The following is a 27,321-nucleotide window of genomic DNA, read 5'->3' on the forward strand; positions in this document are numbered from 1 at the left end:
TTAACAGGAAAAAAACTTCTAACTCTTTCTTGAAGAACCTTAGCATTTCCATTTTGTTTTTCTATTACCAAACCAAAGATTTCAAATTTTTAGCTTTATTACACTCTTTAAAAGAAGGACAAAATGAAGAGTAGTAATGTAACAGTAGAATTATTGGAAAGACAAAACAAAACAAACAACACAACAGAAACAAACTATGCAGAAGCATTGTTCTCCTTTCTTTCTGTCTGTGCTGTGTATTGCTTAAGAACTCTGACTCACTGGACCTTCCTACAACTGGTCAATGAGATGTTGTAGCCTTTCAAATGAAGTCCTTCCTTTTTGCATGGTCTTTCAGCTCTTTGAAGATATGGCTCCAGCATGGGTGTCCAGGACATTTCTGTCACCAGCATATACTGTATAGTAGGGTAATTGCATCATTCACCATTGAAAAAACACAGCCTTTCCATTTTTGCCTTCACTCCATTGTTCTTTCATTTTTCTCTTCATCTGGAGTATCCTTCCACATATTTTCAGTTGAAATCTCAACCATCCTTCAAAGTCAGCTGAAGAGTTGCTTTATTAATAAATTCATCTCAGATCATTTCTGCTTGAAAAATATTTTCCTTATCTAATTTTATTAATTTTGATTATTGCTTACTTATGACTTTCGTTACATTCTATATTCTCTGTAACTATTTTTTACCATTTTTTTCTTCTCCTTTTTGCTGCTTTAAAAATGGAATGTTGTTAACTTTCTTTTACGCCTGTTGCGGTGGCTGACGCCTGTAATCCAAGCACTTTGGAAGGCTGAAGCAGGCAGATCGCTTGAAGCCAGGAGTCGAGACCAGCCTCACCAACATGGTGAAACCCAGTCTCTACTGAAAATACAAAAATTAGCTGGGCGTGGTGGTGCACACCTGTAATCCCAGCTACTTGGGAGGCTGAGGTAGGTGAATCACTTGAATCTGGGAGGCAGAGGCTGCAGTGAGCCCAGATGGTGCCACTGCACTCCAGCCTGGGCAACAGAGCGAGACTCTGGCTCCAATAAAACAAACAAATAAACAAACAAAAACAAAAAAACTTCATTTAAAAAAATGTCAGCATTCTCAACATCAAAAAACCCCCACAAACCCAGAAAGCACAAATTGTGTTTCTAAGTGCAAATTTATAAATGTTTATGGTACAGTTTAGTTTTTCTCTTTGTTGAAACCTCTTGATGAAAGGTTTACTGTAGGATTCTTGTCAAGAATATATAACCTCAATCTAATCATGAGGAAATATCAGACAAATCAAACTGGGAAATTTTTGTGGAATCAAGGAAGATTCTATAAAATAATTGCTCTGTACTCTTCAACACTATTAAAATCAAGAGGTTAAAAGAAAGGCTGAATTATTATTTCAAAATAAAGTAATCCAAAGCCATCAGCTCAGCACTATCCCAGAGCTTTCCCCATCTTCTACATTCAATTAATTTCTGTGGGAACTGTATTTTCGTTCCCATTTCTCATCCATTGGCCTAGATCTTCATTTTCCATTTCACAGTCTACTACTAGAACCTCCCAGCTGGTGGCCTTTTCCCTCCCTATTTTTCTAAAACACACACTATATTATGGGCTCTATGTCACCTATGGAATAAAGTCAAAATACCTTAAAGTAGCAGACAAGACCTCTCATAATAAAATATTATGTAAAAACTTTTTTAATTAGCAGGATTTAAAACACTTACTTTGATTGTTCACAAATTTAGACAATAATCAATTCTATCAGTAAATGTGTAATGATAATTTAGTATATTTAGGACTAAGACTGGTACAACTGTTTTTGTGCTTCTAGAATTTATTAAGGTTTGAAAAATTATTAGCTGCCAACTTTAAGACTCAGGGATTGAATACTCACTTTTTTTTCTTTCTCTAAGAAACTAATAGTTCATTATAACTTCAGAATTCCAATTAAAGTGATGGATTGTTTGAAAAGAATATTATTCAAAAAGTCTGAATTATAAATTGAGTTCAGGTATCTGATACTTTACACAAGGGTTTTATTGTGTCCCAAAGAGTTTCTCTGGCTTGCATGATTTAATAAAGTCGTTCAAATTATTTCTAAAACTGTAAGGACTAAGGTTTCAAGGATTTTTCCCTCAATGTATGGTACATATTCAATTTCTCTTTGAAGAAATTTTTTATGTATTAATAAATTCATCTTTTTAAATTCTATTTTTAATTCTTCTTTTTTTAAATGTCATGTTTGGTCATTCTCATATATATTGAAGAATGAAACTCAAACAACAAAATGATTAGTAAAAATTTATTAGTCCTAGACACCAGAATGTAATTACAATTTGTTTATTGCTAATAAAATAAGATAAAGGCATTTGATCAGGATATTTTTAGCATGTTGGTAATGGCATTTTGTATACGACTGGGGAGCTTTTCTCCTCTCCCTCTCCTTCTCTCCTTTACCTATCCTCTCTCCTTCTCCTCTCTCCCCCTCTCCCTCTCCTCTCTCTTCTTTTTCTTTTCTTTTTTGAGATAGGGTCTTGCTGTGTCACCCAGACTGGAGTGCAGTGGTGGGACCCGGGCTCACTGCAGCGTCCACCTCCAGATTTCAAGTGATTCTCGTGCCTCAGCCTCCTGAGTAGCTAGGATTACAGCTGTGCACTACCACGCCCAGCTAATTTTTTTTTTTTTTTTTTTTTTTTGTAATTTTAGTAGAGATGGGGTTTCACCATGTTGGACAGGCTGGTTTCGAACTCCTGGCTTCAAGAGATCCACCCACCTTGGCCTCCCAAAATGGTGGGATTACAGGCAGGAACCAACATGCCTGGCCTCTGGGTAGCTTTTAACCATATTCATATTATGAATGTATGCACCCTATTTCTGAGTTCTACTGCCTCCCTTTTTGAACTAAAAACTAAGGTACACTATTTCATATTACTCAGGATCATTGTGTTATTAACAACTTAGAAGTTAGCTTATGTTATTCTTTGCTTTCCAAAAGTCTTACCTTACTTTAGATGATTTCCTCTTTATCTTTGCTAAAAGCTGATTTTTTTTCACATTTCAATGCCACATGGGAAATGATCGTCTGCTGCATAAACAGCACGATTCCAAGGCTTTTCTGAAAATTAACTCTAGTGTTAAAGGGAAGAAACTATGTACAGAGTCCATGAAAAAAACAAAATTTTACTGTCTCTTATTATAAATTATCTTGTTCTGAAATCTATGCCAAGACAGTTGGTATCCTGAAGTCTACCTTTAATCCAAGGCCCCAAAATATCTACACTTACGTGATAATTGAGCCATCCATTGGAGGGAGAGTACACCTTTGAGCTGTGTTTGACTTGAACATGCCCTCCCTTAGCTGGTGACCAGCCACTTGGTAACCTCAATAATTTTTTTTCAAGACAGACACTTTAAACTTTATTTTCTTAACATCAGTAACATTTTCTTGTTCACACATATTTATGCTGGAAATTAAGGTATAGGATCATATGAGATTAGTTAACAGCTTGATACAAGATGATGTATCTGACACTGTTTTGCCATATTTTTGTATTTCACACAGGGAATAGAGTGAGAAACTCGTACATTTTAACTTTATTCTTGACTGAGAAACGCAATAGGTAGTTTAAACTAAATTAAGAAATTAAGATTTTAAAAGTCAGACATTTTATGATATCACCAAATGAGAATTCACTTACACTCATTTATCGAGGATATGTATTTTTAACCTTAAGTTTTCACGACTGATTTCAAATTACTTTTACTAGTGTCTTAATATTCTCATATATTGAGAGAGTTGAAAATTTTAATATCCCATTTTATAAGTTGCATAATAGAAGGGTTGAAATTACATGGTTTTCTTCAGGAACTATATTCATTAAATGTTTATGGTTGTGCTCTTTACGAGGCAATTATGATTTCCTTTTGATTGTAAGAGAAATATTAAGATATATGGAAATCATCACAAGTGCGCTTCTAAAGCTCATCTCATATCTGAATTTTTTGACTATTAATAGTATCATAATGCTACAAAATGTATTTCTAGGGAGGTGAGTAATGCTCGTCAATCCATTTAATAGCTTCCCATAAAAGGAAGCTTAACTGTTATTCAACATTACTTTCTATTCAAGTACTTTTGTAGGAATTCAATTTGACTAACATTATGGAAATTGAGAACCTGTATTTTTCAGCCCCATTATGCTACCCTATCCCCTAATAAATGCTTTATCATCCCTTCAATTCTTAAGCAGGGAGGATTTGTCTGAATCATTGCTTCATTATTCACAATGACCAGCACCATATGCAATAATTATTTTTTTGTTCAACTGGCCAAGTTCATTACAACTCATTGAACTTATTTTGGAATATGAGAAAGTGTGATTTATATCTAATGTGTAATTGTTTCTTAGGTTTTCATAACTTTTTAGAAACTAGGACAAAGGAGATACACAATTGCTTTCTTCCCATATTCGTTCCAAGATAGCTACTATATAATTTCAAATATTTAATTTTATAGCATATTTAATCTCAATAAATATATGACACCTGACTTTGAATTATGGACAATAATTTTTAAATTTAAAGAAAAAATATGTATTTTGGGAGAAGGTCTCACTCTAGAGTGCAGTGGTGAGATCTCAGCTCACTCCAACTTCTACCTTGCAGGTTCAAGCAGTTCTTACATCTCAGCCTCCCAAGTAGCTAGGGCTACAAGCATGCACCACCATGCCCAGCTAATGTTTGTATTTTTAGTAAAGAAACGGTTTCACCATATTGGCCAGGCTGGCCTCAAACTCCTGGCCTACGTGATCCACCTGCCTCAACCTCCCAAAGTGCTGGGATTACAGTCATGAGCCACCGTGCCCAGCCTAAAATTAAATTATGTGTATATTTAAAAGCTTTTTATTTTTCTAATTATAAGAATAATACATATTCTTTGTAAAAAAAAATCTGAATAGTACAGAGAACATAAAAGAAGCAGGAAGAAGATGTCACTTAGAATGACAATACCCAGAGGCAATCACTGTTAACATTTTGGCATATTTCATTCCATATATAATTCTGATTGTGCAGAATATAAACTGTTTAAAAGTTGAGAGAGTACTTGCCAAATATGTACATACAAACGTTTTAAAACAAAATCATAATATGTTAGAGGAAAAAGCAAGTTATAAATTATAAGACTAAACTTAAATGAATATGTGAATAATCTTTTTTTAAATTAAACAAAATCTGAAATGATAGGCCAGGATTTCAAATTTTGCCTTTGGCTCCGAAATGATGTATTGACAACTGTTCCACGAGAAATGGAAATCTCACTGAAATCAAAGTTGAACTCCAATGAAAGATTCCAGTTTGGAATGAATAATTCAAAATAATGAAAGCATAGATTCAAATGGTAATAATCTTAATTACACAGAGTTGTTCAATATGTTGATGTAGGGAGGAGCAAAAATTTTATAGATAAGCAACTCACAGATGAATTATTATGAAAAATAGAAGTTATAAATGTATATGAAGAATTTTCTGGTACTTCATATGAAAGATTTTTAAAAAATCTTTCTTATAAATATTAAACCAGTTCTAGCATTAAACGTGGTCTCAGATAATATCTCCTCAAACATTGCTATTTGACAGATTGTGAAATTGAAATTCTGACACCTTGCATTCTTTGTGCAAGACCCATGGTCTAGAAGTGGGGAAGAATCTGGTAGAACCCATGTTGAGTCAGAACACTGGTTTCTCCTTTCCAAAGTTCTAAGCCAAAATGGCAGTAGCACTTAGACAAGAGAGTATGTGATTTCTCTTCCCTTATTTGTTCATGATTGATCAATTCCTTTATTCCTTCCATTTAAAAATTAATTTATAACATTCATTAATAAATTTCTATGAGCCAAGCACCAATATAAGAACTTCCTACACATTTCAAAGTTTAATTGTCACAAAAACATTAGGTGCAGTCACTAGTACTATTCTCCTTTTTAAGTAAATACACGAACAGAGGACAAAATAACAGAGCTGGAATGTGGACCAAATACTTCCAGCATCCCCATTTCAAACAACTACACTCTTGAACAAATTTTGGTTTGACTTTGAAAAAATAATTTTTAGGCTACTCGGAGAGAACTAGATCACTTCTAATTTCTTAGATATATACGTACTCAAGTCTAATCTATGTGTTCGAGTTTTTATATTTCAGAGTCTAGGATGAAATCTGAGGTGACAATATTGTCATCTTGAAATATAAAAACCTGGACACATGGACAGCTGAGCTAATCCTGTCACAGGTGGTGAATTTTCCCTTTCTTCATCACCTTTATTTTCAGTCATGAGAGATTCTCAGCTTTTATTTGGCACCTCTGCATTCTAGGTTTAACAAGAGTGTCACAATTTAACATATTTAATATCTTAGACATCATTTCTTGATTTACACATATAAAGTTGCAATTTATTTTATTTGAATCCAATTTCTGTTATCTTCCCATGCTAAATGAGCTTTAGAAAGTTTTTCTGTCTGGAACAGTATAGTAATACTTAGAAAATTTAAAACTTTTAAAGTAAATGATTTTCTGAATTTTTTATTGGAAATATTTTCTTTTTCATACAAAAATGTATTTCCTTTCATTTTAGGCTTTACATTTCAAAATTTCAAACAAAAAATAGTGTCCACTTTTTTAATGTACCATCTTCTTAGTATACCAACTTTCCTCTTTGGTCTTATTATAGTAAGGTTTAGTTTTATTTTCATTATCAATATTACTTCCCTATTTTGTACTTTTTTGCTAAATATTCTACTATATTAATCTTGATTCAATGATGTAAAATGGTGCCCCATAGTGCCTTCTTCAAGAGCATATTAATCATACCAAATTACTCTGATCATAATGCATTCAGACACTTTCTTTATATTATCCTTTTGATCTCTGGGCTGTATTTTCACATTGTTAATTGAAACATTAGTATTACATATTTTATCTTTTTTTCCTTTATTATTATATTCAAATGTTAGGAATGCTTTCCCATAACCCTGGAAACCACTTAGATATTCGTGATGCTTTTTCCATAAACCAGAAAATTCATATTTTCTGTGTCTAGTATATTGTCTTTGCATAATTTTCTTTTAAATATATGACTACGGCAGGCCATGGTGGCTCATGCCTGTAATCCCAGCACTTTGGGAGGCCGAGGCAGGTAGATCACAAGGTCAGGAGTTCGAGACCAGCCTGGCCGACAAGGGGAAACCCTGTCTCTACTAGAGACACACATACAAAAAAAGATTAGCTGGGCATGGTGGCTCACACCTGTAATCCCAGTTACTCAGGAGGCTAAAGCAGGAGAATCGCTAGAATCTGGGAGGCAGAGGTTGAAGGGAGCTGAGATCGCGCCATTGCACTCCGGCCTGGGTGACAGGGCAAGACTCGGTCTCAAAAAATAATAATGATAATATTAATAAATAAATAAATATATGGCTACAAGAGAAATTGCATTCTTTTGGAATACATGTATTTCCCATTGGCTTGGCTGCTTATCCACTAAATAATGGTTTTAGCCAAATCGGTGGACTTTTATTGAGCTTCTACTATGTGGCAGGACTTTAATCCTGTGACGTTTAGGTGGATCCAAAGATGATTGATTATGGACCTCCAGATATCACTATCTAATGAAAGGGACAGGAAAGTAAATAATATGTAAATAATGTAATGCAATGTGACAATAGTTCTGATGAGGTGCAGTGCATCCAAAGAGCTATTGCCATGTGAAAAAGGATCTTCCACTAGAAGCAACATTGATATGAGTGTTGAAAAGTAATTAGAGGGAAAAATGGGGTTAGGCACAACAGGCAAAACAGAAGAGCATACATGGAAGAATACAAGAAAGATTGTGGTTATATTCCGGAACTGGTGAGAAGTTTGGAATGGCTGGAATGGGAGAGCATGGTCACACATGAAGCAAACCACGTGGGTCATGAGGGCCCTTCCTATCTCAGAGCACAAGCAAGTCTGCTGACAACGCCCACTTGCTAGAACTTCTCTTGTGTGAGGCTGAGGAAGGACAAGATGTAGGTGGATCTACCAAAGGTCTTTTACCCTCAGTGCAAAGTATGACTTTGTGACCAAGAGCAGAGGGTTTGGAGTCAGACAGACCTGGGTTTAAGTGAAGCTTTGTGACTTATGACAATTTATTTAACTTTTTAAAAACTCAATTCTCAGTAAGATCGTAATTCTTCTCAGAAAATAATGGTTGCATCCCTTGGGATGAGTGTGAGGATTAAATATGATTATGGATATAAATTTCTATATAGGGCATTTGAGACATAGTCAAAACTCAGTACCCATTACCTTACTTTTACACCAACCCCAAACAAGCTTCTTTTAGGGCTTTATCTATCAATACAGTGATACTGAAGGAAAATGTTCCTAGACCTAACTGGAAAAGGTCCTTTTTAAATTTAACATATCCTACTGAATAAATGAGGGGATAAACACAACTTATATCTGTCTCAAAGGTGAGTAAACTCAGTTCCTACAATTTTTTTAAGCTGAGGATCAGACATACTTATATATAATATTTCTGAGAAAGTGAAAGGAAATTAAAATACTTTTTAGAAGATTGCTTTATATGGAAGCAAGCAGTTTCAAAATCATTTTACCTAGTCACATGAAAATATGAAACTAAATACTATTCCATTCCTTGATGTGATTATTATGCACTGCATGCTTGTACCAAAACAGCTCACATACCCCGTCAATATATATACCTACTATGTAACAACAAAAGTTAAAAATTAAAAAATTTAAAAAGATACCACATCACCAAGTTATTTATGTACATATAGCAGTGAGATATTTTAAATTTACAAGTTAAAATAAAATCCTCAGGTATAGCATCCCTGAACTTTTATGAAAATATTCCTAAATATGTCAGATTAACATGTTGATTAATATTCTGAAAAACATGCCAAAAAAAAAAAAAAGCCTGCTGTCAAAATTCAGGTACCTCTTAGATAATTGTAAAGAATTTGAAGCTACTTGAGGGAAAACAACTGAGAGAGTTACCTGTCTTTTTCAAACTCATTTTAGACCAAGAAGAATCATTATTACCTATTGGTAAGGATTACACAGTTGACACAATAAAAATAATTATTTTCTCTAGTAGTGAAAACCAATTGACAACATATAACTGCCTCTGGGAATTCTTTGTAAAGTAAATCATCCTTGTGAGATAATTCAGTGAGAAACAAGAACTGATAAACATACTGACTTACTCATTATTGCCACTTCTATGTAAATTAGCAATCCTAACTAAAACATCAATGCATATCAAATAGGTATAATCTTATGCTATGGTAAGAATTAATGCCTTAGACATTTTTGCCAGAGATTTGGGCCATATGTTGTTTTTAACAGCTGTGAAAATTTTGCATTTTTGATTCCATCAGATAATTCCTGTGATAAAATGGCTGCTGTATGCATGGATAAAACCGTGGGTTGGGAAACAGTATAGGGTAGTGTATTAGTCTGTTTTCACACTGCTATAAAGAACACTCAAGATGAGGTAATTTTTAAGAAAAGAGGTTAAGTGACTCACAGTTCTGCATGGCCAAAAAGGCTTCAGAAAACTTAAAATCATGGTGCAAGGTGAAGGGGAAGCAAGGAATATCTTACATGGCAGCAGGAGATAAAGAGGGCATGGAAAGTGCTACGCTTTTAAACAAGCGGATCTTATGAGAACTGACTCACTTTCATGAGAATAGCATGGGGGAACCACCCCCATGATGTGATCACCTCCCACCAGATTCCTTCCTCAACACCTGGGGATTACAATTCGAGATGAGAGTTGTGTAGGAACACAGAGCCAAACCATACCTAGTAGTGATCAAGGTTCTCTGAAGTCTGACTAGCTAAGTATTCTCCTGACTTCAACAATAACTAGCCATGTGGCCTTGAAAGAGTTCATTTATTGCTCAGAACCTTATTTTCCTTATTAAAAATGGCAACCCCCATCCCTTTTCCTCACACTCCTTGTCAGCATCTGCTGCGCTCCAGATTTTACTCATATATTGTTTGCCTCCCCCTATCAGATTGCAAGTCCTATGAAGGAAGGTTTACCACCATGTCCTCTGCATCCTGAATAGCACCTGGTACATAGTTGGCTAGTAAATATTTGTTCAAAGAAATCCATAAAATGAGGATAATATTGTTGCCTGACTCTTGGGTTGGCAGAGTGTGTGTGTGTGTGTGTGTGTGTGTGTGTATAGTGAGTTATTATATGCAGGGCACTAAGAATAGTACTGGCACATAGTCAATGTTCAATAGTTGTTAGTTGTTATTCATATTTACAAGAAGTTTGGGGTCTTTATTTTAATTTTTTATAGTCTTTTTTGTTTTTGTTTTTTACTATTGTTATTTTTAATTTTTCCATAAGTTATTGGGGTACAGGTGGTATTTGGTTACATGTGTAAGTTCTTTAGTGGTGATCTGTGAGATTTTGGTGCACCTATCACCCAAGCAATATACACTGCACCGTATTTGTAGTCTTCTATCCCTCACCACCACAAGTCCCCCAAATCCATTGCATCATTCCTATGCTTTGTCTCCTCACAGCTTAGTTCCCAGTATCATTGAGAACATAAGATGTTTGGTTTTCCATTCTTGATTTACTTCACTTAGAATAAAAGTCTCCAATCTCATCCAGGTCACTGCAAATCCTGTTAATTCATTCATTTTTATGGCTGTGTGGTATTCTATCATATATATCTCACGCAGTTTCTTTATCCGCTTGTTGATTGATGGGCATTTGGGTTGGTTCCAGGATTTTGCCGGATTTGCTCCCTCCCCTGAGTTCTGGCCAGGAGACTTCTTGCCCTGTTCAAATTGTTACAAAGTTCAGCTAGAGAATTCCTTCTCCCAATGGAGTTTTACCCCCTGATCCTCTGGCCATCTTCCTGATGGATTCCGTTGGCGCCAGCGAGGAATGGCTGCTTGGGGACCCAGTGAGCTCCCAGGGCCTTTCTGCTGCCTCCTCTACCTTTGTGTTTCGCTCTGCTCTCCAAATTGACTCAGTCAGGGAAAGTTGAACGTTTCTCCCGCAAACAGATCTTCAGCTTCTCCAGTGGGGGTGTGTGTTAGGGAGAGAAGGGTCTCCCTTTCCCACTTCTGCAGTTGGGGCACTCACAGTTTTTTGGGGGGTCTCCTGGGTCCTGTAGGAGCAGTCTGCTTCCTTCAGAGGGTCTGTGGGTCCTCTCGGGATTGCTGGTTTGTTCTTGCAGTTAATCTGGAGCTAAAATTCACAATGTGAGCCCCCGCTTGCTGCTCTGTTTGGAGTTGCAGTCTAGTCCTGCCTCCTGTCCGCCATGGTCTCTGGTATTCATTTTAGATCAAATCCATATTTTAATTTTTTTTCTTTTAGGCAATAAATTAATTATGGCTTCCATTTCACTTGCTAGGTAGAAGTCATCACTAAAAACACTCCAGTTTCTACACAGTAACTTAAGGTTTACCTTGCTACATTGGGAAAGGAAAGATTAGGCACTAGATCCATTTTCTTAGATAATACAGTCATGCACTTGAGATATAAGAGAAATACAATCCAGCATCAAGGGCATGCAGTTTAAAGTGAAGAGTAATATTCTTTTATTAATTGCTTCATGCTTTATTATTTAATTTAGCTATTCAATCGTGATAGTAAAAACAAAACAGAACAAAACAATTCTATTGTTTCTTAAACATAGGTAATTTTAATGTACAGCCTCTTTTTCATACTCTTTGCAAAGGCAAGTGTCTCTAACTTTTAGGCATTAGAGATGGATGTCCCTTCATTCTCTTCCTAGTCTCTCTTTCCAGGATCTTGTTCAGGCCCTTCTAGCATCCTCCCACCTCTCCCTTTCAGCCATACAATCACTCCCCAAGTTCTAGCTGCTTCATAGGCTTATCCCCTTATCTGCTGAGCCACGAAGACAACTGGGGCTGGATATACATGCCTTGCTCTTACTTCCCTGCACTTAGCCCCTTGTACTTTACTTAAGCCTATCACACTAGGTTCCACAGTTACATGTAAAAACCTGTAGTATACTGAAGGCAATACCAGAAATGGAAACATTAAAGTTGTTATTACTTCCCTGAGTCTCATGACAACTGCAGGTAGGCCTTTCTCAAAGAGAGGTTTGGTACTTTTGTACTCTTAATCCGCTTCTTTCAACCTCATCTCCTTGAAGTATGTCCAGTTGAAATACAATAATGCATTTATTTTACCAATAGTTATTAAGTGCTAGTCACTTCCTCAATCTCATGGAGACTGGAGAAAGGAGTTATGAGAATATAGGTCCAATGGCTAGAATGTTCTCTCTCTTCTCTTCACCATTTTAAGTTTAAGACCCACTTCTGAGGAGGCCAACCACCTGAATGCCTAATACATGTCTTTAGCTTAACAATGAACATACAGTGGTGGTGGTGTTTTTAGTTAGGACATGAAGATACACACACACACACACACACACACACACACACATACACACACAAATATATAAGCATATGTATACAAACACTCATATTCTTAGGACATGGAGATATAGATAATGTATGTATTAACATACTATATATTAAAAATTTGTGTGTGTGTATATATACACAATAACATTTGTGTGTGTGTGTATATATGATTATGTCTATCTAATTACCTTCTAAACTATTTAAAACTTATAGAAAAGAAAATTAACTCAAATTGTTATCTAAACAACAGTGAAGTTTCATTTTCTGGCCAGAAAACGTTGTCATTTATTTACTTTGGGAAATTTGGATTTTTCTGTTGAATTTACTACTTATGGCTCTGTCACTTTATTCCTAGGTTAATTCTATCTGCTTTTTAGTTTTCTATGTCTGTTTAATGCAAAACACTGTATTCTCTGCCCATTTTAGAAAAGTGTTAGAAGAGGAGAGAAAGATTCTATTTGACTTCACATTTTATTGGGGAGGAACAGTTTCTGAGCCACAGAGTTTAAGAACTGTCTACAAATAGTTTTAAATGTTTGACAGAAATTCAGTAATCCATCACTGGACAGGGATTATATTTTTAAGTGTGTGTTCAGAATGAAATACAGTGTTGGTAAAAGTCTTGATAAACTGTAAAAACTCATTAGAATATAAAATATTTTTATTATTGCACTTAATATGAGTATACCTTGATTTGTTCTGCTTTGCGTTCGCGTTTGGGTGTCTTTTGGTTTGTTTGTTTGGTTGGGGTTTTTTTTGAGAGGGAGTCTTGCTCTGTCACCCAGGCTGGAGTGCAGTGGTATGATATAGGCTCACCACAACCTCTGCTTCCTGGGCCCAAGCAATTCTCCTGTCTCAGCCTCGCAAGTAGCTAGGATAACGGGTGTGTGCCATGCACTCAACTAATTTTTTTTTCTTTTTTTGTATTTTTTGGTAGAGATGGCGTTTCACCATGTTGGCCAGGCTGGTCTTGAACTCCTGATCTCAAGTAATCTGCCTGCCTTGGCCTCCCAAAGTGCTGGTATTACAGGCATGAGCCACCGCACCCGGCCTGTGCTTTGCTTTTTTGTGCTACACAGACACTGCATTTTTTACAAATTGAAGGTTTGTGGCAACCTTTTGTTGAGCAAGTCTATTGGCACCATTTTTCCAACAGTATGCACTTGCCTCACGTTTCTGTGTCACATTTTGGTGATTCTTGCACTATTTCAAAGTTTTTTCATTATCATTATGTCTGTTGTAGTGATCTGTGACAAATGATCTTTGGTGTTACCATTGGAATTGTTTTGGGTGCCGTGGACTGCACCCATACAAGACAGTGAGCTTAAGCAATAGATATTTTGTGTATTCTGACTGCTCCACTGACTGGGTGTTCTCCCATCTCTTTCCCTCTGTTTGGGCCTCCCTATTCCCTGAGACAAAACACTATTGAAATTAGGCCAATTAATAAGCCTACAATGGCCTCCAAGTGTTCAGGTGAAAGGAGGAGTCACACATCTCTCACTTAAAATCAAAAGCTAGAAATGATTAAGCTTAGTGAGAAAGGCATGTTGAAAGCCAACATAGGCAGAAAGCTAGGATTGTTTCTCCAAACAGTTAGCCAAGTTGTCAATGCAAAGGAAAAGTTCTTGAAGAAAATTAAAAGTGCTACTCCAGTGAACACACAAATGATAAGAAAGCAAAATAACTTTATTGCTGATGTGGGGAAAGTTTGAATGATCTGGATAGAACATCGAAACAGCCATAATATGTCCTTAAGCCTTTTTCAGAGCAAGGCATGTGGTAGATAGAATAAGTTACTGTCCTTGAAACATAAGTCATTTATGGAAACCTAACTAGGCATGGATTTATTTGCTTATTAAAGCAGGCAACAAGTATTTATTAAGTCTCTACTATGTGCCAGGCACAATTGTATGCACTAGAGATATAGAGGTGTGAAGTTCAACTAGGGTGTTGCTAAGAAAAGGTGCCTCAGAGGAAGAGTGAGTGAATTTGGGTGAGCGATAGCGTAGAAGGAGAGCAGAAGGATAATCTCGGGTGGCGGTTTAAATTTTTAGTTGAGGATCACTGTCAGTTAATAGTTGTTGCTCCTATGAATCTCCTGGTCAAAACACCTGTAAAGTAGAGAGCCAAGCTTACAAATTTAACCCTTGGGAAAAAATGCTGGAGTTACCCCTTCTCTTATCAGTTTTTCTTTCTCTGTTGTCTTTGGGAAGGGTGGTAAGTACATCAGGTTCCATTCTGTTCCCTTATCTAGTCCCAGTACTAGCTAATTTTGTTTTAAAATAGTCTAGTTTTATTTTTAGGGCAAAAGCAAAACTTCCTTTTGCTCAGTAGAAGTAGCAGCTAGGAAAGACAGTTATCTCTGTTCCAAAAAAACAGTTATCTCTGTTCCAAATTAGGTTTTAACTTATTAACATTATCTTTGTCCCAGGACCTTCTTCTGCTCTTTGAATTTTAAGTTTGTGGTTTATTTAGTTTTGGAAAATAATTAGTTTTGGAAAACGAATTTTCTATCTGAAGTTGTCTTTTCCAAACGTGTTTTGGGCTCCGTTTTCTCTGTTGTGATGTCTCTGTTCATTTAGTTCCAGATTAACTTTTATCTTTGAGAAACTCCTCAAAATTTGTTCTTATGTAATTGCACCATTTATGAATTTCTAGTGCTTTAATACATTCATTATCTTAAAAACAATCTTTTCTATTATTGCATTTATATGTTGTAGAATAGGATAATAGATACATGTTCTCAGTCTGCAATCTTCATCATTTCATTCCTTTCTTGAATTAAATGGACATACATAATTTAAACCTGTAAAATAAATACATTTTCAGTGTAGAAAAATCAGAATGTATATTACATATGCCGTATTATTAGATGGTATTAATATTATATATTTATACCTATTTAGTAAATTACACATGACCCACAAGCCAGAAATAACCACTCAATATTTTTGGGTTATATATATATACACACATATATGGCCAGTCTATTCTCATTCATTCAAGTCTATGTCTTTAATTCCCTCCACACAGCTCTGTATATGTACAGTTTTTATTTTACTAGAATGGAAACCTACTAAATTGACAATTTTTTAACTTGAATTTTTTTCAGTTATAGCATAAACTTGTTGCTTGTTGTTAAATACTCCTTGATAGAATTATTAGTGACAACTTTTATCACGTTTTTATTTTATTCATTATTTCTTAGATTGTTTCCAATTTTCTCCATTACAAACATGACTTCTGTGAATATTCATAGAGATAAGTCTTTTTGTACATTTGTTGTTATGTACCCAGGGTAAATAAAATAACTTTTTTTTTTTTTTACCTAATATCAGAAGAATTAGCAGAAAATCCTGGATACTGCCATGGTGGAATGACTTCTCCTTTTAAGGTGTATTAAATAAAATCCATTTCTTAGTTTTTCTACAAACTCACAAAAGTATTGAGCCAGTTTTATACAACCTTTCACTATTTTGATTTGTGTATGTCTATGTGTGTGGCTATAAGACAGGAGGGAGGGGGAGAGAGAGAGAGAGAGGGAGAGAGAGAGAAATTGCTTATGAAAGTGTTTTAAATTGTTAGTGAAATAAGGACTGTTTTTCATTTCAAACAAGACTAGTACTGAGAGCAAGCTGGAAATCCTAGGTGCTTTTGTGCCTTAGTTCTGCAGCTTTCATAAGACAGAAGAAAACAAGAAAACTTTCCTTTTCAGACACAGCGTGGGGACAGCTCCTCCCTCTCAAGGGAGGCTCTCTTTTGTTACTCTGCTTTGCTGATAGAATTACCTATGTGAAGCTGGTGACTTCTCTTACTGCCTTTGACTCTATCTTTTTACCCTGTCAATGCTGCTTAGCCAAAGACCACCAGGAAGGTACCTGCACTTGAAGTGTTTGGATGTTTTTTCTTGTTGCAATAAAGAGAAGGCACATCAGGGAGAACCATGGGGTATCTCAGGAAAAGGGCGTTAGAAAGGACTTGGAAGATTTAGACTTGTGTTAAGTGATTTGAGGGAGGGTTCAAGGAAGTAGAGCTTGGATATAGTTTGCCTGCTATCAAGAAGCAGGCGTAATTTTATGATTTGACATATTAATGGAATATTAATGACTCTACTTGGAAGTGAGGGACCAACTTTTCTGGTCTGCTTGAGAGTGAGGGGTATCCTAGGGCAAGGCATTTTCAGAGCCCAAACCAGGAAATTCCCAGACAAACTAGGAGGAGTGGATCACACCATGTAGAGGGCAGGAGAAATGAGATGAGGCCGGAATTGCTAAAGAAACAGTCATTCGTACTAGCCAGGACTTGGTCATTTTTGTGGTTTGGGCAGTGTCTAGATTCTGACATGATTACAATGTGGTCTTGTCCCTCTCTTGGTTCATCATGGTGACAGAGTGGCCTTGTCTAATTTTGATGTTGCTGGTGCTCAGTAGAAAACCAGATTCTGCCTCTGAGTGTCAGGATGCCTTCCAGAAAACCAAGGCATTCTCGTGGTGCCAGGTTAGTTTCCAACTGTCAGGAGCTGCTTTTCTTTATTCCAGTTCCCTTCTTGAGGGGTTTGAGGGCTGCTTTTGGGTGGTCATGAGTTTATAGATGTGACCTTCTCATTTCAAGAGTCTTAATTTTAGCCGCATTGGTTCTGTGCCCTAGTGAAACATTTTGGGCTTTGAGACACTGAATAGTAATAAAACATTATCTATTTCTCTTAACACATTTTTCCCGAATAGAGAACAATGTTTTAATGATTAAAACTAAATGCTAAATTACTGTTAAAATTTTTAAAATCAGATACTATACTCCTTCTTTGAGATTTGAAATTTACATTAGCATATTTCAGTGTTCTTAATAATACTGATATAAGGAAACCCAATTTATTTGGTATAGACACTTATTTCCATAGAATGCATTAACATTTTGATGAGTACTAATATTTCACTATTAAACTAGTATATCCTAGAAATAAATACTAGTTTAATTTATTTAGTGATTGTCCCATAATTGTGCTTTCTGTTTTTTAAAATTAGAAATATGTAAGGGGCAAATAACTATTCTGATTTAAATTGTTCCGACTTAAATGTCCTTAATAACCATCATGGAAAACAAATGGTTTTATGTTTTACAGATCTACTGTTTTAATATTAAGAGAAAATATAAATGGTGACTGGATTCTATTTTTTGGAAAACACTTAACTAGTAGATGAACAGAGTATTACATAATTGATTTAGTTTAGTCATAATGATTATAAAACTAGTTAAATTGTAAAGCATTATTTTAATTATTAATATTGGTTCAATTATTTCAGCTATCTTAAACTCAGTTCGGTTTTCCCATATATTAAATTGGTTGTTCAGCAATTAGTCTTTATAACAATGGAGGAAATACTGTGGCTTTAGTTATATGATAATCTACATTCATAGAATTTTCTCTAGATTCTGAAGACTACCTTGAGGTCAACATTCCAACAGACCTACAAGTAAAACATTCTGGGGAAATAAGTGAGAGAAAAGAAATTGAAGAACTGCCAGAAGCTTCAAGAAACACCATACCACTAGCAGTGGTGCTTCCTGCTGAAATTCCATGTGAGGTCAGTAAAGATAACTTGTTATTTTAGTGACCCCATTGTGTTGTTGTTGTTGTTGTTGTTTGTAGAGACAGGATCTCATTATGTTGCCCAGGCTGGTCTTTAACTCCTGGCCTCGAGCAATCCTCCTGCCTCAGCCTCCCAAAACGTTGGGATTACAAGTCATGAGCCACCGCATCCAGCCCACCTGTTATTTTTTAATAGATATTGTATTTCACAAGAATGCAAACTCCAACATAGCTGTCATTTTTGTCTACTTTGTTCATGGCTATCCTCTGAACTTAGGCAATTAGTAGGCATTTGATACACACTGGATGATAATTGAATTAATAGGCATTTGTTACATAACTGTTGAAAAATTAAATAGTGAAGATTATATGGAAGCTTAATTTTATCAACTGTTACTTCACATTTTGCAAATAGATGTACAATTGCCATAGCTATCAAGCTAATTAAAATAAATTTAGATTCACATTAAATAGGTTAAGGATCTATTTTCCTAAAGGGAAACATACCCTTGGATAGAATTTTAAAACACCAATTTTTCAATGATGAAACATGTATTAAAGGCTGACATTAAGTGGAAATACCATAAAAGTTAGATGAGATGGTCCTTCAGGAAGTAAGAATATAATGTGGGGGGATGATTTCTGGGCAGGTGACTGTGGGAATGTATGTTCCCAGCATGTCTTCCTCCTAAATCTTGCTTGGAATGAACCACTAAAATAAACCTTTCCAAATCTCTTACTACATAATCTTAGGACAAGAAAAAGATGCTGGGCCTCAGTTTGTGGCATCCTTGAGTATAAAGAGGCAGATATACAGGAGAGCCTTATGGGAGTTGCCTGAAGGAGTCTTTCTGATAGAAGCCAGTGACAGGGGCTCACTGACCTTTGGGTGGGTCTCCTGATCCTACTGGTATCAGTGGTCCTGATGGAAGTGGAATATCCTGTGTAGAGGGGTAAAGTTTAGTTTCCTCACCCTCACCCTCTAGACCCTTACCCCATGCCTGAGCAGAAGAATTGCTGTTTTAAGCTATTTGTTCTCAGTTCCAGAGGAACAAAAAAATGCTTTGACACTACCTTAGAGACCCCAGGAGACTGAACTATACAGGTGTGAGAAACTGACATAGATGATCAGGCAAAGAAAAATTACAAGGACTCAGAACTTAAAGGAAGGAGATCAGGCTAAACAGTCAGAACTCGTGGCTCCTACTGAGTCAGAAACAATGGAAAAGACAGAAAAGAAGTGTAATTAAAAAATGGCCACTACTCTCAAGTAGATGAAATCAAAGCAGAAAAAAGAAAACCCTCTGAAACTAAAAGTAGCTCAACAGGAGTTATACAACGAGTCTAAGTAGCTGCTTTTAAAAATATTTGCAACAGTAAAATTCGAGCACTATAAGACCCTTCTCTTACTAAATTTTCAAAGAAATCAGTCGCAAAATCAAACCTCACTGCTATCTAAGCAAAGATGTATTATGTAGATAGCAAGTTAGATAAGGGTTTTATCAGTAGGAGAATCATGGACTGTTTTTTTATTGACATTGATAGAATTCTTTCAGACTCTTGGATTTAAATTATTTCAATATAAAATTTCTTTTAGGTTCCCCACTTTTTAAAGAATCCTAAACATTTAAAAGGCTATACAAAGTTATTTTATTGCCAGCCCCACATTCTCATCAAAGTAAGCTAATCATTGGACCAAAAATAGTTATCCCAGACAAGATTTTGTTGTTTTCAGAACCTAGACTTTAGTACAGTCTGAATCCATAAGACTATTGCCAACCACCATAGAAAAGACCACTTTTACCCACTGAGTGAAAATCATGTTTCAGACTTGCCACGACAACTTTCAGCCTATGGCAACTGTCTGAAAGCACAACCTTTGAACTCCAATTCATTTCTGAGAAGTATTCCAAGTAATCCGTGAATAGAGACCACTTAAGACTACTGCCTTAAGGAAATGATAGTTGAGGTTTCCCTATCATCCTAAAAAATCTAGGAATTTTACAATACTAACTCAGTCAGTCACCAGGTCTTCTTTAAGATGTACCTGATTTACACCCAGTATATTCAAACCCTGTTAATTTCTCTTTTTAGTTTCGTGTTTCCAGCATGCTAACACTGGGTTGACTGTGAGTTCTTTATAGTTGCATAATTTTCATTATCCCTGATGAAAAGGGAGTTAGTTTAAATTATTCCTGCTGCTGGCTCTTGCTGTGGAATTGCTGAGGTTTATGGACCTGCCTCCTAGAGAAATTCTCTTCTCTGTGCCCTCATCTGCTCTGGAGCATTAACTTTAGTCTATCGTTAATTAAGGCAATGGGTGCTGTTGCTACTGCCTGTGACCCTTGGAGCTTGAGAATATTGATTCCTCTGCCTTGTCACTCTTCCTAGCACTGCTCTTTTTCACAAATTTAGATTTCCTAGACCTTGAAAATTTTTATTCTACTTATTTCTAAAGAATAAATATTCTACTTTATTTCTTTAACTTTTTTTTCCCCATGCACTAATGAGATATCCCTCCATTGTCCTATTTATGTAAGTTAATTATCTGTGTCTTTGAGAAATACCTAGGCAAGTTTTAGCAGTTCCAATCTGCTTCTTAATTTGACCTCTTCTTTTACTTTCTGTATGACTGGCACACTTTTCTTGTTTTAGTATTTTTTTTTTAACTTTTCTTTGTTTATGGGCCAAGACATTTGTTTTTCTGGCATATGCCTCTTGATTTTTTTGTGTGGGTTAATTGACCATGAGAGATGTGAGTTCTAGGTCTCCCCAGTGCATCCACTGTTCAAATGAATATCACCCAATTTTATCTCCCTGATGAAAAATCCATGTGTGAGGTACTCTTCCATTGAAATTACACCAAAACCAGAACCAGACCTGGTCTATTTTTTAGTAACTTCTCTTCCCTGTGCAGTCCTTTACTCTGGCAAAAACCCCCAACGCAGTGGCTCTCCAATGCAGGTGACTTTGACCCTCTCTACCCAGGAGATATTTGGCAAAGCTTGCAGACATTTTTGATTGTCATAACCGGGGGATTGCTACTAGCATTTAGTGGGTAGAACTCTGAAAGCTGCTCAACTTCCTGTAATGCACACAACAACTCCCACAACAATTACACATTTGGTCAAAAAATATCAACAGTGTCAAGGTTAAATCTTATTTTTGTGATCTCTAGCCACAGATTCAGAAATGACTTCTATATTTTCTCAGCAGTAGCGCCATCCTAAAGAACAATTAAGAGTGAGCTTATTTTCTTTAAACCCAGATCTTTAAATGTATCATTTTCCCTTCCTTTTGGTAGAATCTGCCCGCTGCAATCTCAACTTTCCTTCTCCCCAAATCTCTTACTTACTTTAGTATAATCAACCTTAATTCTTTTATTTTTATTTTATTTTCCCACTGCTGCTATTCTGATGTTAAGATAGAGACATTTAAAAAACCAGTTGAGTCACTTATTGATTTCTTGAGAAAATTTAATTCTGAAAGTCATCGTGCAACCACAAAAGACCTTTAAAGTGGCTTTATCAGCATTTGGATCTATATTAATTTTATTGAATGTTTTTAAAATCAGAATCCTACCACACACCATATTCCCTAATAAAGGTCTTTATTTTATATGACCTGTTCATTGACACACTCTTAAGGCTAAAACCCTAACATGAGTCTTCAAGCCCATAGGACAGACCATGGATTATGTAATAAACAAATACAGAGATAAATTGAGATGCCATGAAAGAATGTGAGTCTTAAGGGCTAGAAGAATCTCAGAGATTACCTTTTTACCAGTTCATCCATTGACTCTGAATACAATTTAAAACAGTGTACGAAAGTTAATAGCACTACCCACTTACTTCTGATACCAAATCACAAACTAGTCCTTGGTAACCAACCTTAACTTAAAGCCCAGTCCTGTGATTTAATTGAATACAGTAAAAGCAGCAAAAGATGATTGTGTGCATTAATGCCTGAAATGTCTGTATTGTGAAGTGATGCCTTCTCAGAGGTGAAGTTTTACGGTGACCAAAAGATGTCTCTTTCTTTTAAGTAAGTGGGTATCAAAAACTAAACTACATACCGGGACTACTAGGGGAGTTTTCACACACACAAGATAACGCCTGTGTCCTACCTCAGAGACTCGGATATAAATGCAACATTGCAGACCAAATTTTACCTCTTGTGTTAGGTCTCAAGGCTTATGACCAATGTAGCCAAGCTTTAAAGTTTGGAAGTGATCATTGTCATAACCCATTGTTTCCCTGAATGCTCTGACCCAAATAAGGGATTCACAGAGGAGTCAGAAAGATTGGGAGCAAAACAATAGCTTCATAAGTGGTAAAACTAATTTATGACCATTTGGGGTTCCTAATATTTTCTCCACTGGATTAAATGTACTCATATAATTAAGAGCCAGTGCTTACTCCCAGGAGTAGAGGAAGCTTTGAGTACTGAGAGAAGTATGGCACAGAGCTGAGCATACTCAGTTTAAAAATGTCATCTTTTTACAGACTGACTCCATCTTAATTTAAAAATTTATATACAGAATGTTTTTATGTGCATAATTTTTGAAAGGTACTACAATAATATAAGAAAACAGAAACACCCTTAGGATGTTTAAAATCTAGCTAGAAAGGCAAGATACAGACATGAAAAACTAATCAGGAGTAGAGAGCATGACTCTTAGTAACAGTCAAATGATGGTTATGGATATTCAGTGCTCTAGTGTTCCTTTGAAAGTTCTAAATCTTGTGAGCTGAAGTTGCAGGAGGATTTTGTGGAGCTGGTGAGATCTGAGTTGGACATTGTTGGAGAGGATAAATATGGGGATATAGAAGGAGAAAAGGAATTAAATATCATGCCAACATTATGTTCAAGCAGGCCCGGCTGCCTAGTTTACAGTGCAAAATGAAAATACAAAGTACCATGTTCAAATTATTATAATGTCAAAGTAATTACAGCAGAATATTAAACCAAATACAGGGCCTTCTAAGTGTGGGGCCCTGTGTGACTGTAAGGTCATGGGCCCATGAAGCTGGCCTTAGGTACAAATGAAGATGTGAGTGCCTCATTTGGGGTGGTCAGTGTGCTTGTCTTTTGTTTAGAGCTTTTCTCTGGAAATGGTTGAAAGGTGGAGTCCTGCCTTTTTTTTTTTTTTTTTTTTTTTTTTTTTTTTTGAGACAGAGTCTTGCTCTGTCGCCCAGGCTGGAGTGCTGTGGTGTGATCTCGGCTCACTGCAACTTCTGCCTCCCGAACTCAAGCAATTTTCTTGCCTCAGCCTCCTGAGTAGCTGGGATTACAGGCATGCACCACCATGCCCAGGTAATTTTCATATGTTTAGTAGAAACAGGGTTTCACCATGTTGGCCAAGCTGGTCTTGAACTCCTGACCTCAGGTGATCCACCTGCCTCGGCCTCCCAAACTACTGGGATTACAGGCATGAGCCACTGCGCCTGACCCTGAATGGGGAATCTGATGTGTCAGAAGCAGTCATGAGTGGGGAGTCGGTTGGGTGGATAAAACACTGGGAGAGTACATGTGCACTGGCCAGATGTGGAAAGGCATAAGTCAAAGTTAAACAAGGAATGATGCACACACAGGAAATATCTCTGAACTTTAAAGCAGAGGATCTTGAGTAACTGAGCCCAAGTGAAATGGAAAGACATTATTTGGCTCTTAAAGATATAAGAAACAAAAGGAACAAAAGAACTGCCAGAAGCGAGGCCTGTGAGGAGGAGGCTGCAGATGTGAGGAATAGGAGGGCTTACACTCCCGCTTTTCTGGCACGTTGCATGTGTGGGGCAAGAGCAACAGGTGGAATAGTGGGAGTTCCTTTGAAACAGGACACTTTCCCGATGCGCACTGTAAATTCTGAGGAGAAATTTAGTTCAAAATAACCTGCGGACAAATATTTGGGAGTATTAGACTCTGGTGGAAAATGCCTGAAGTAGATTTTTGTGTGAGCTGAAATGATTCTGTAACGTCAACGTAGTTAGAAGCTCTTTGGGATAAAGCATAAAGATGTAAGTTTTATTGGTGAGCAATTTATACTTAGGGGCATTTAAGAGAATCTTGAAATTAGTAACTTTTTGATAAACATGATTTTATAAGAGCATATAAGTGCGATCCTTATTTTTTTTAGCATGGAATTGAAACTTAGTATGACTTGAAGAAAGCTTTTGAAAGGTGATATCTAAGATAATCATAAAAAGAATGTTTTATTTTAGCTTTTTCATGGGGTTTGACAGCATGATATAAGGAGTAGTATGGATTAGACTTCAGAATGTAGTTCTATATATTAGTTGTCCTTTTCTTAAAAGAGAAAAAGAAATAGCCTTATCTGTTTATTTTGGGGTGTGTGTGTGTGTGTGTGTGTGTGTGTGTGTCTTTCTATATGTATGCCTTTGTGTTTATCTGTTTCAGTTAGGATTAGAGGAAATATATTTATATAAAAAGTGCTGAGTATAATTTCTAGTATAAAATAGATAATAAATGTTTATGCCTTTCTTTTCTCTGTATTAACCCCAATCTTTCATTCCTAGTATTGTTTCTCAATATTTTTTCACAAAGAGTTATTCAATAACCTTTTTCACCTTATAGATTTGGCTCTTCCATGTTAATTAAATCTAGAAACTTTAGATCTATAACCTTTAGTCAACTCAAAAACCATCGCAGACACTTGTCATAAATAAAGAGTAGCCACTGAACTTCTACTACATAAAACATAAAACTATTAGACTTCTTAAAAGAAAAGTCATTATATTTAAATTGTAAGAGATCTTAAACTTTTTCAATTCTATCATTTATAGATAAAGAAACCAAGTTATACAAAGGAGTAAAAAAGGGATTTGGAAAAATGATTTGGTTAACAACTGAATTATAGTCTTCTGCTGGTCTGTGAAATGATGCGTATACCCTGGTACAGAGAGCCATATTTAGGAAGAGACAAGAGGAAAAGGAAGAGGCCATATTCACACTGTTTCTTTAAGTTGCAAAACATGGCATTAGAGGGAAAAAAAGAACATCCAATAAAAAGAAATTTGATAATATTTAAAATGTAGTGAGAATCACATTTATGTATTTTATTTCCAGATACAGTTGAAAATACAAACACCATAGAAGACTTATTCAATGATAGTGTATTACCTTAATTATAAAGAAATGTAATGGGTTCTTTGACTAATGTAAACTTTTTCAAATGCTTAAATGGGTTACATTTTCAACTTACAGAATCCTGGTGAAATATTCATAATTTTGAGAGATGAAGTAATTGGTGATTCTGTGGAGGTTGAATTTACATCAAATAATAAGCGTATTAGAACACGGCCAGCCCTTTGGAGTAAGAAAGTCTGGTGCATGAAAGCTTTAGGTAAGAATGTTTGTGAGTTAATAAGTATGAAACATCATCCTGAGTTCCTTCCAATAAATTTATGATAAATGGTTTCACTTCCCTACAAAAACTAATATTGTTCTGCAGGTGTTTCCTGTGTTTAGTTTTCACATACCCAAGGTTGTTATTATTAATCTGGATTTGCAAAAGTAAGAACATGTAAATTATGAGAAATTAGTTTGTATACTGTGTAATGAAATGACATCCAGTAACATCATACATTTTTAAATATGTCAGCAGACAGCATTTAAATATATGGCATTTACTAAACATATAACTAAAATTGTGTGCTTTGTTGTGACATTTGGATTAGCAATTTATTTTGAGTTTTATTAATAAACTCTATTTTCTTCCCTTTCTGTGTTTTTTCCCCCCAAGTCTCTGGTATATTTTTGTGTCTCTGAAAAGCATTTTTTCCCCTTTATTTTATCAGTATGGTGCAATTTGTATGTATAATCTTCTCATCTTTTCCTTATCTCACTTACAAAGCTAATCATTTGATTATCCAGCTTTGCTTATAGCATGATAAATTGTATCAGATTTAAAATTCCAGATGGAATAACCATACTTGCAACAATAATTGTGCTAAAATCAAACTCTAATATTAATCTAATACTAATTTCCAGATATCTTAATATAAATGTAAGACTACTTGGTTTGTACATTTATGATGTCTTTTCATGATCAGAGAATAAAATCATCTTACAAAACCTCATCAATGTGAACTTTATAAAATATTTGGAAATAAAAATATGCTCAATCTTGTTATAAATTTGGAAATGGCAAAAATATTTTAAATTAAAGATCATGTCAAACACATTTTGAACATGTATTCCTTTTAAAATATAGTGATTTTGCAGTCTATTTACAAAGCATTTACAGACTTCTCTTTGTGTGGAAAGCGTGTGTATGGATTTCCTTGCACAGCTTAGACTGAAGTTGGATTATAAGAAGGAAAAACTCCATACTAAACATTTATAAACATTTCAGACACTGCTTTCTGTCATGGATAAGCATATGTAGAAGTGAAATGAGAAAAACTCTGTCTCTTTCCTTTTCTTTCTTTCTTGTCTCAATGCCCCCTACTTCATTATGTCACATTCTTAAGTGGTTTAATGAATAAAATTTTCTAACTAATTAGTTTCAGAATTTAAATGTAGTTAGACTAAAGTCACCATAGAAACATCAATATTGCAGATTCAGAAGCACTTAAATAATATTTCCTGAATAGCAGATCAAGATGTCAAATATAATTATTCACATTACTTAAAAATTTTTGCTCAGTATACCTACTGGCTAGGACAGTATAAAGAATAAAACATGTCAAAGTTCAAATTAATTATAAGAAAAGCAGAAAATGAATACGTCATGCTTTCCAAGATATACCAAGACATAATATTGTCTCCATGGGTAAACAACAAATTTGTAATAAATAGATAAATAAACCACTATTTACCAACTATCATAATTAAACTTATTTAAGTATTTGTTTCAACTGTTATATTCTGTAAATTGATGAGAAATTTTCTCCCAAAACATTGACTGCTTTGTATCAATATTCAAGATGGTTACCTGAACCTGTTTGGGAGTATGGATGGAAAATGCCTCAGCAGAAATAGGCCCAGAGCCTTATTTTCTCTGCTTCATGTCACTGTATTTTGAAATGTTTTGGACCCTACTAAGAACAACTAGTAAGAACTACATTTTACATCATGACCCAGTACATGTGCACAGATATATAAGGAAAACAAAAGTTTTACAAGTAATATTTAGACTAATCGTTTTAGCCCCAACAGTAAAGAGCCCATTTTTACAAGAAAAAGCTGAACAACTACAAATCGACCACGTTTCTTGAACCCATTAGAGAATTAA

At 35.5% G+C, this 27,321-nt stretch overlaps 1 protein-coding gene across 5 annotated transcripts in view; it reads left to right on the forward strand.

Annotated features, from left to right (window-relative positions):
- BANK1 (B cell scaffold protein with ankyrin repeats 1) overlaps positions 1-27,321 on the forward strand; it is a 319,844-nt gene that overhangs the window by 44,854 nt on the left and 247,669 nt on the right. For all 5 annotated transcript variants that reach the window (XM_001108807.5, XM_078002029.1, XM_078002032.1 and 2 more), the window contains 2 exons: positions 17,903-18,057; positions 25,290-25,428. In XM_001108807.5, the coding sequence (XP_001108807.4) occupies positions 17,903-18,057; positions 25,290-25,428 (294 nt within the window). The remainder of the gene's footprint in view (positions 1-17,902; positions 18,058-25,289; positions 25,429-27,321) is intronic.

Source organism: Macaca mulatta, chromosome 5 (genome assembly GCF_049350105.2).
Source record: "Macaca mulatta isolate MMU2019108-1 chromosome 5, T2T-MMU8v2.0, whole genome shotgun sequence".
NCBI lineage: Eukaryota > Metazoa > Chordata > Mammalia > Primates > Cercopithecidae > Macaca > Macaca mulatta.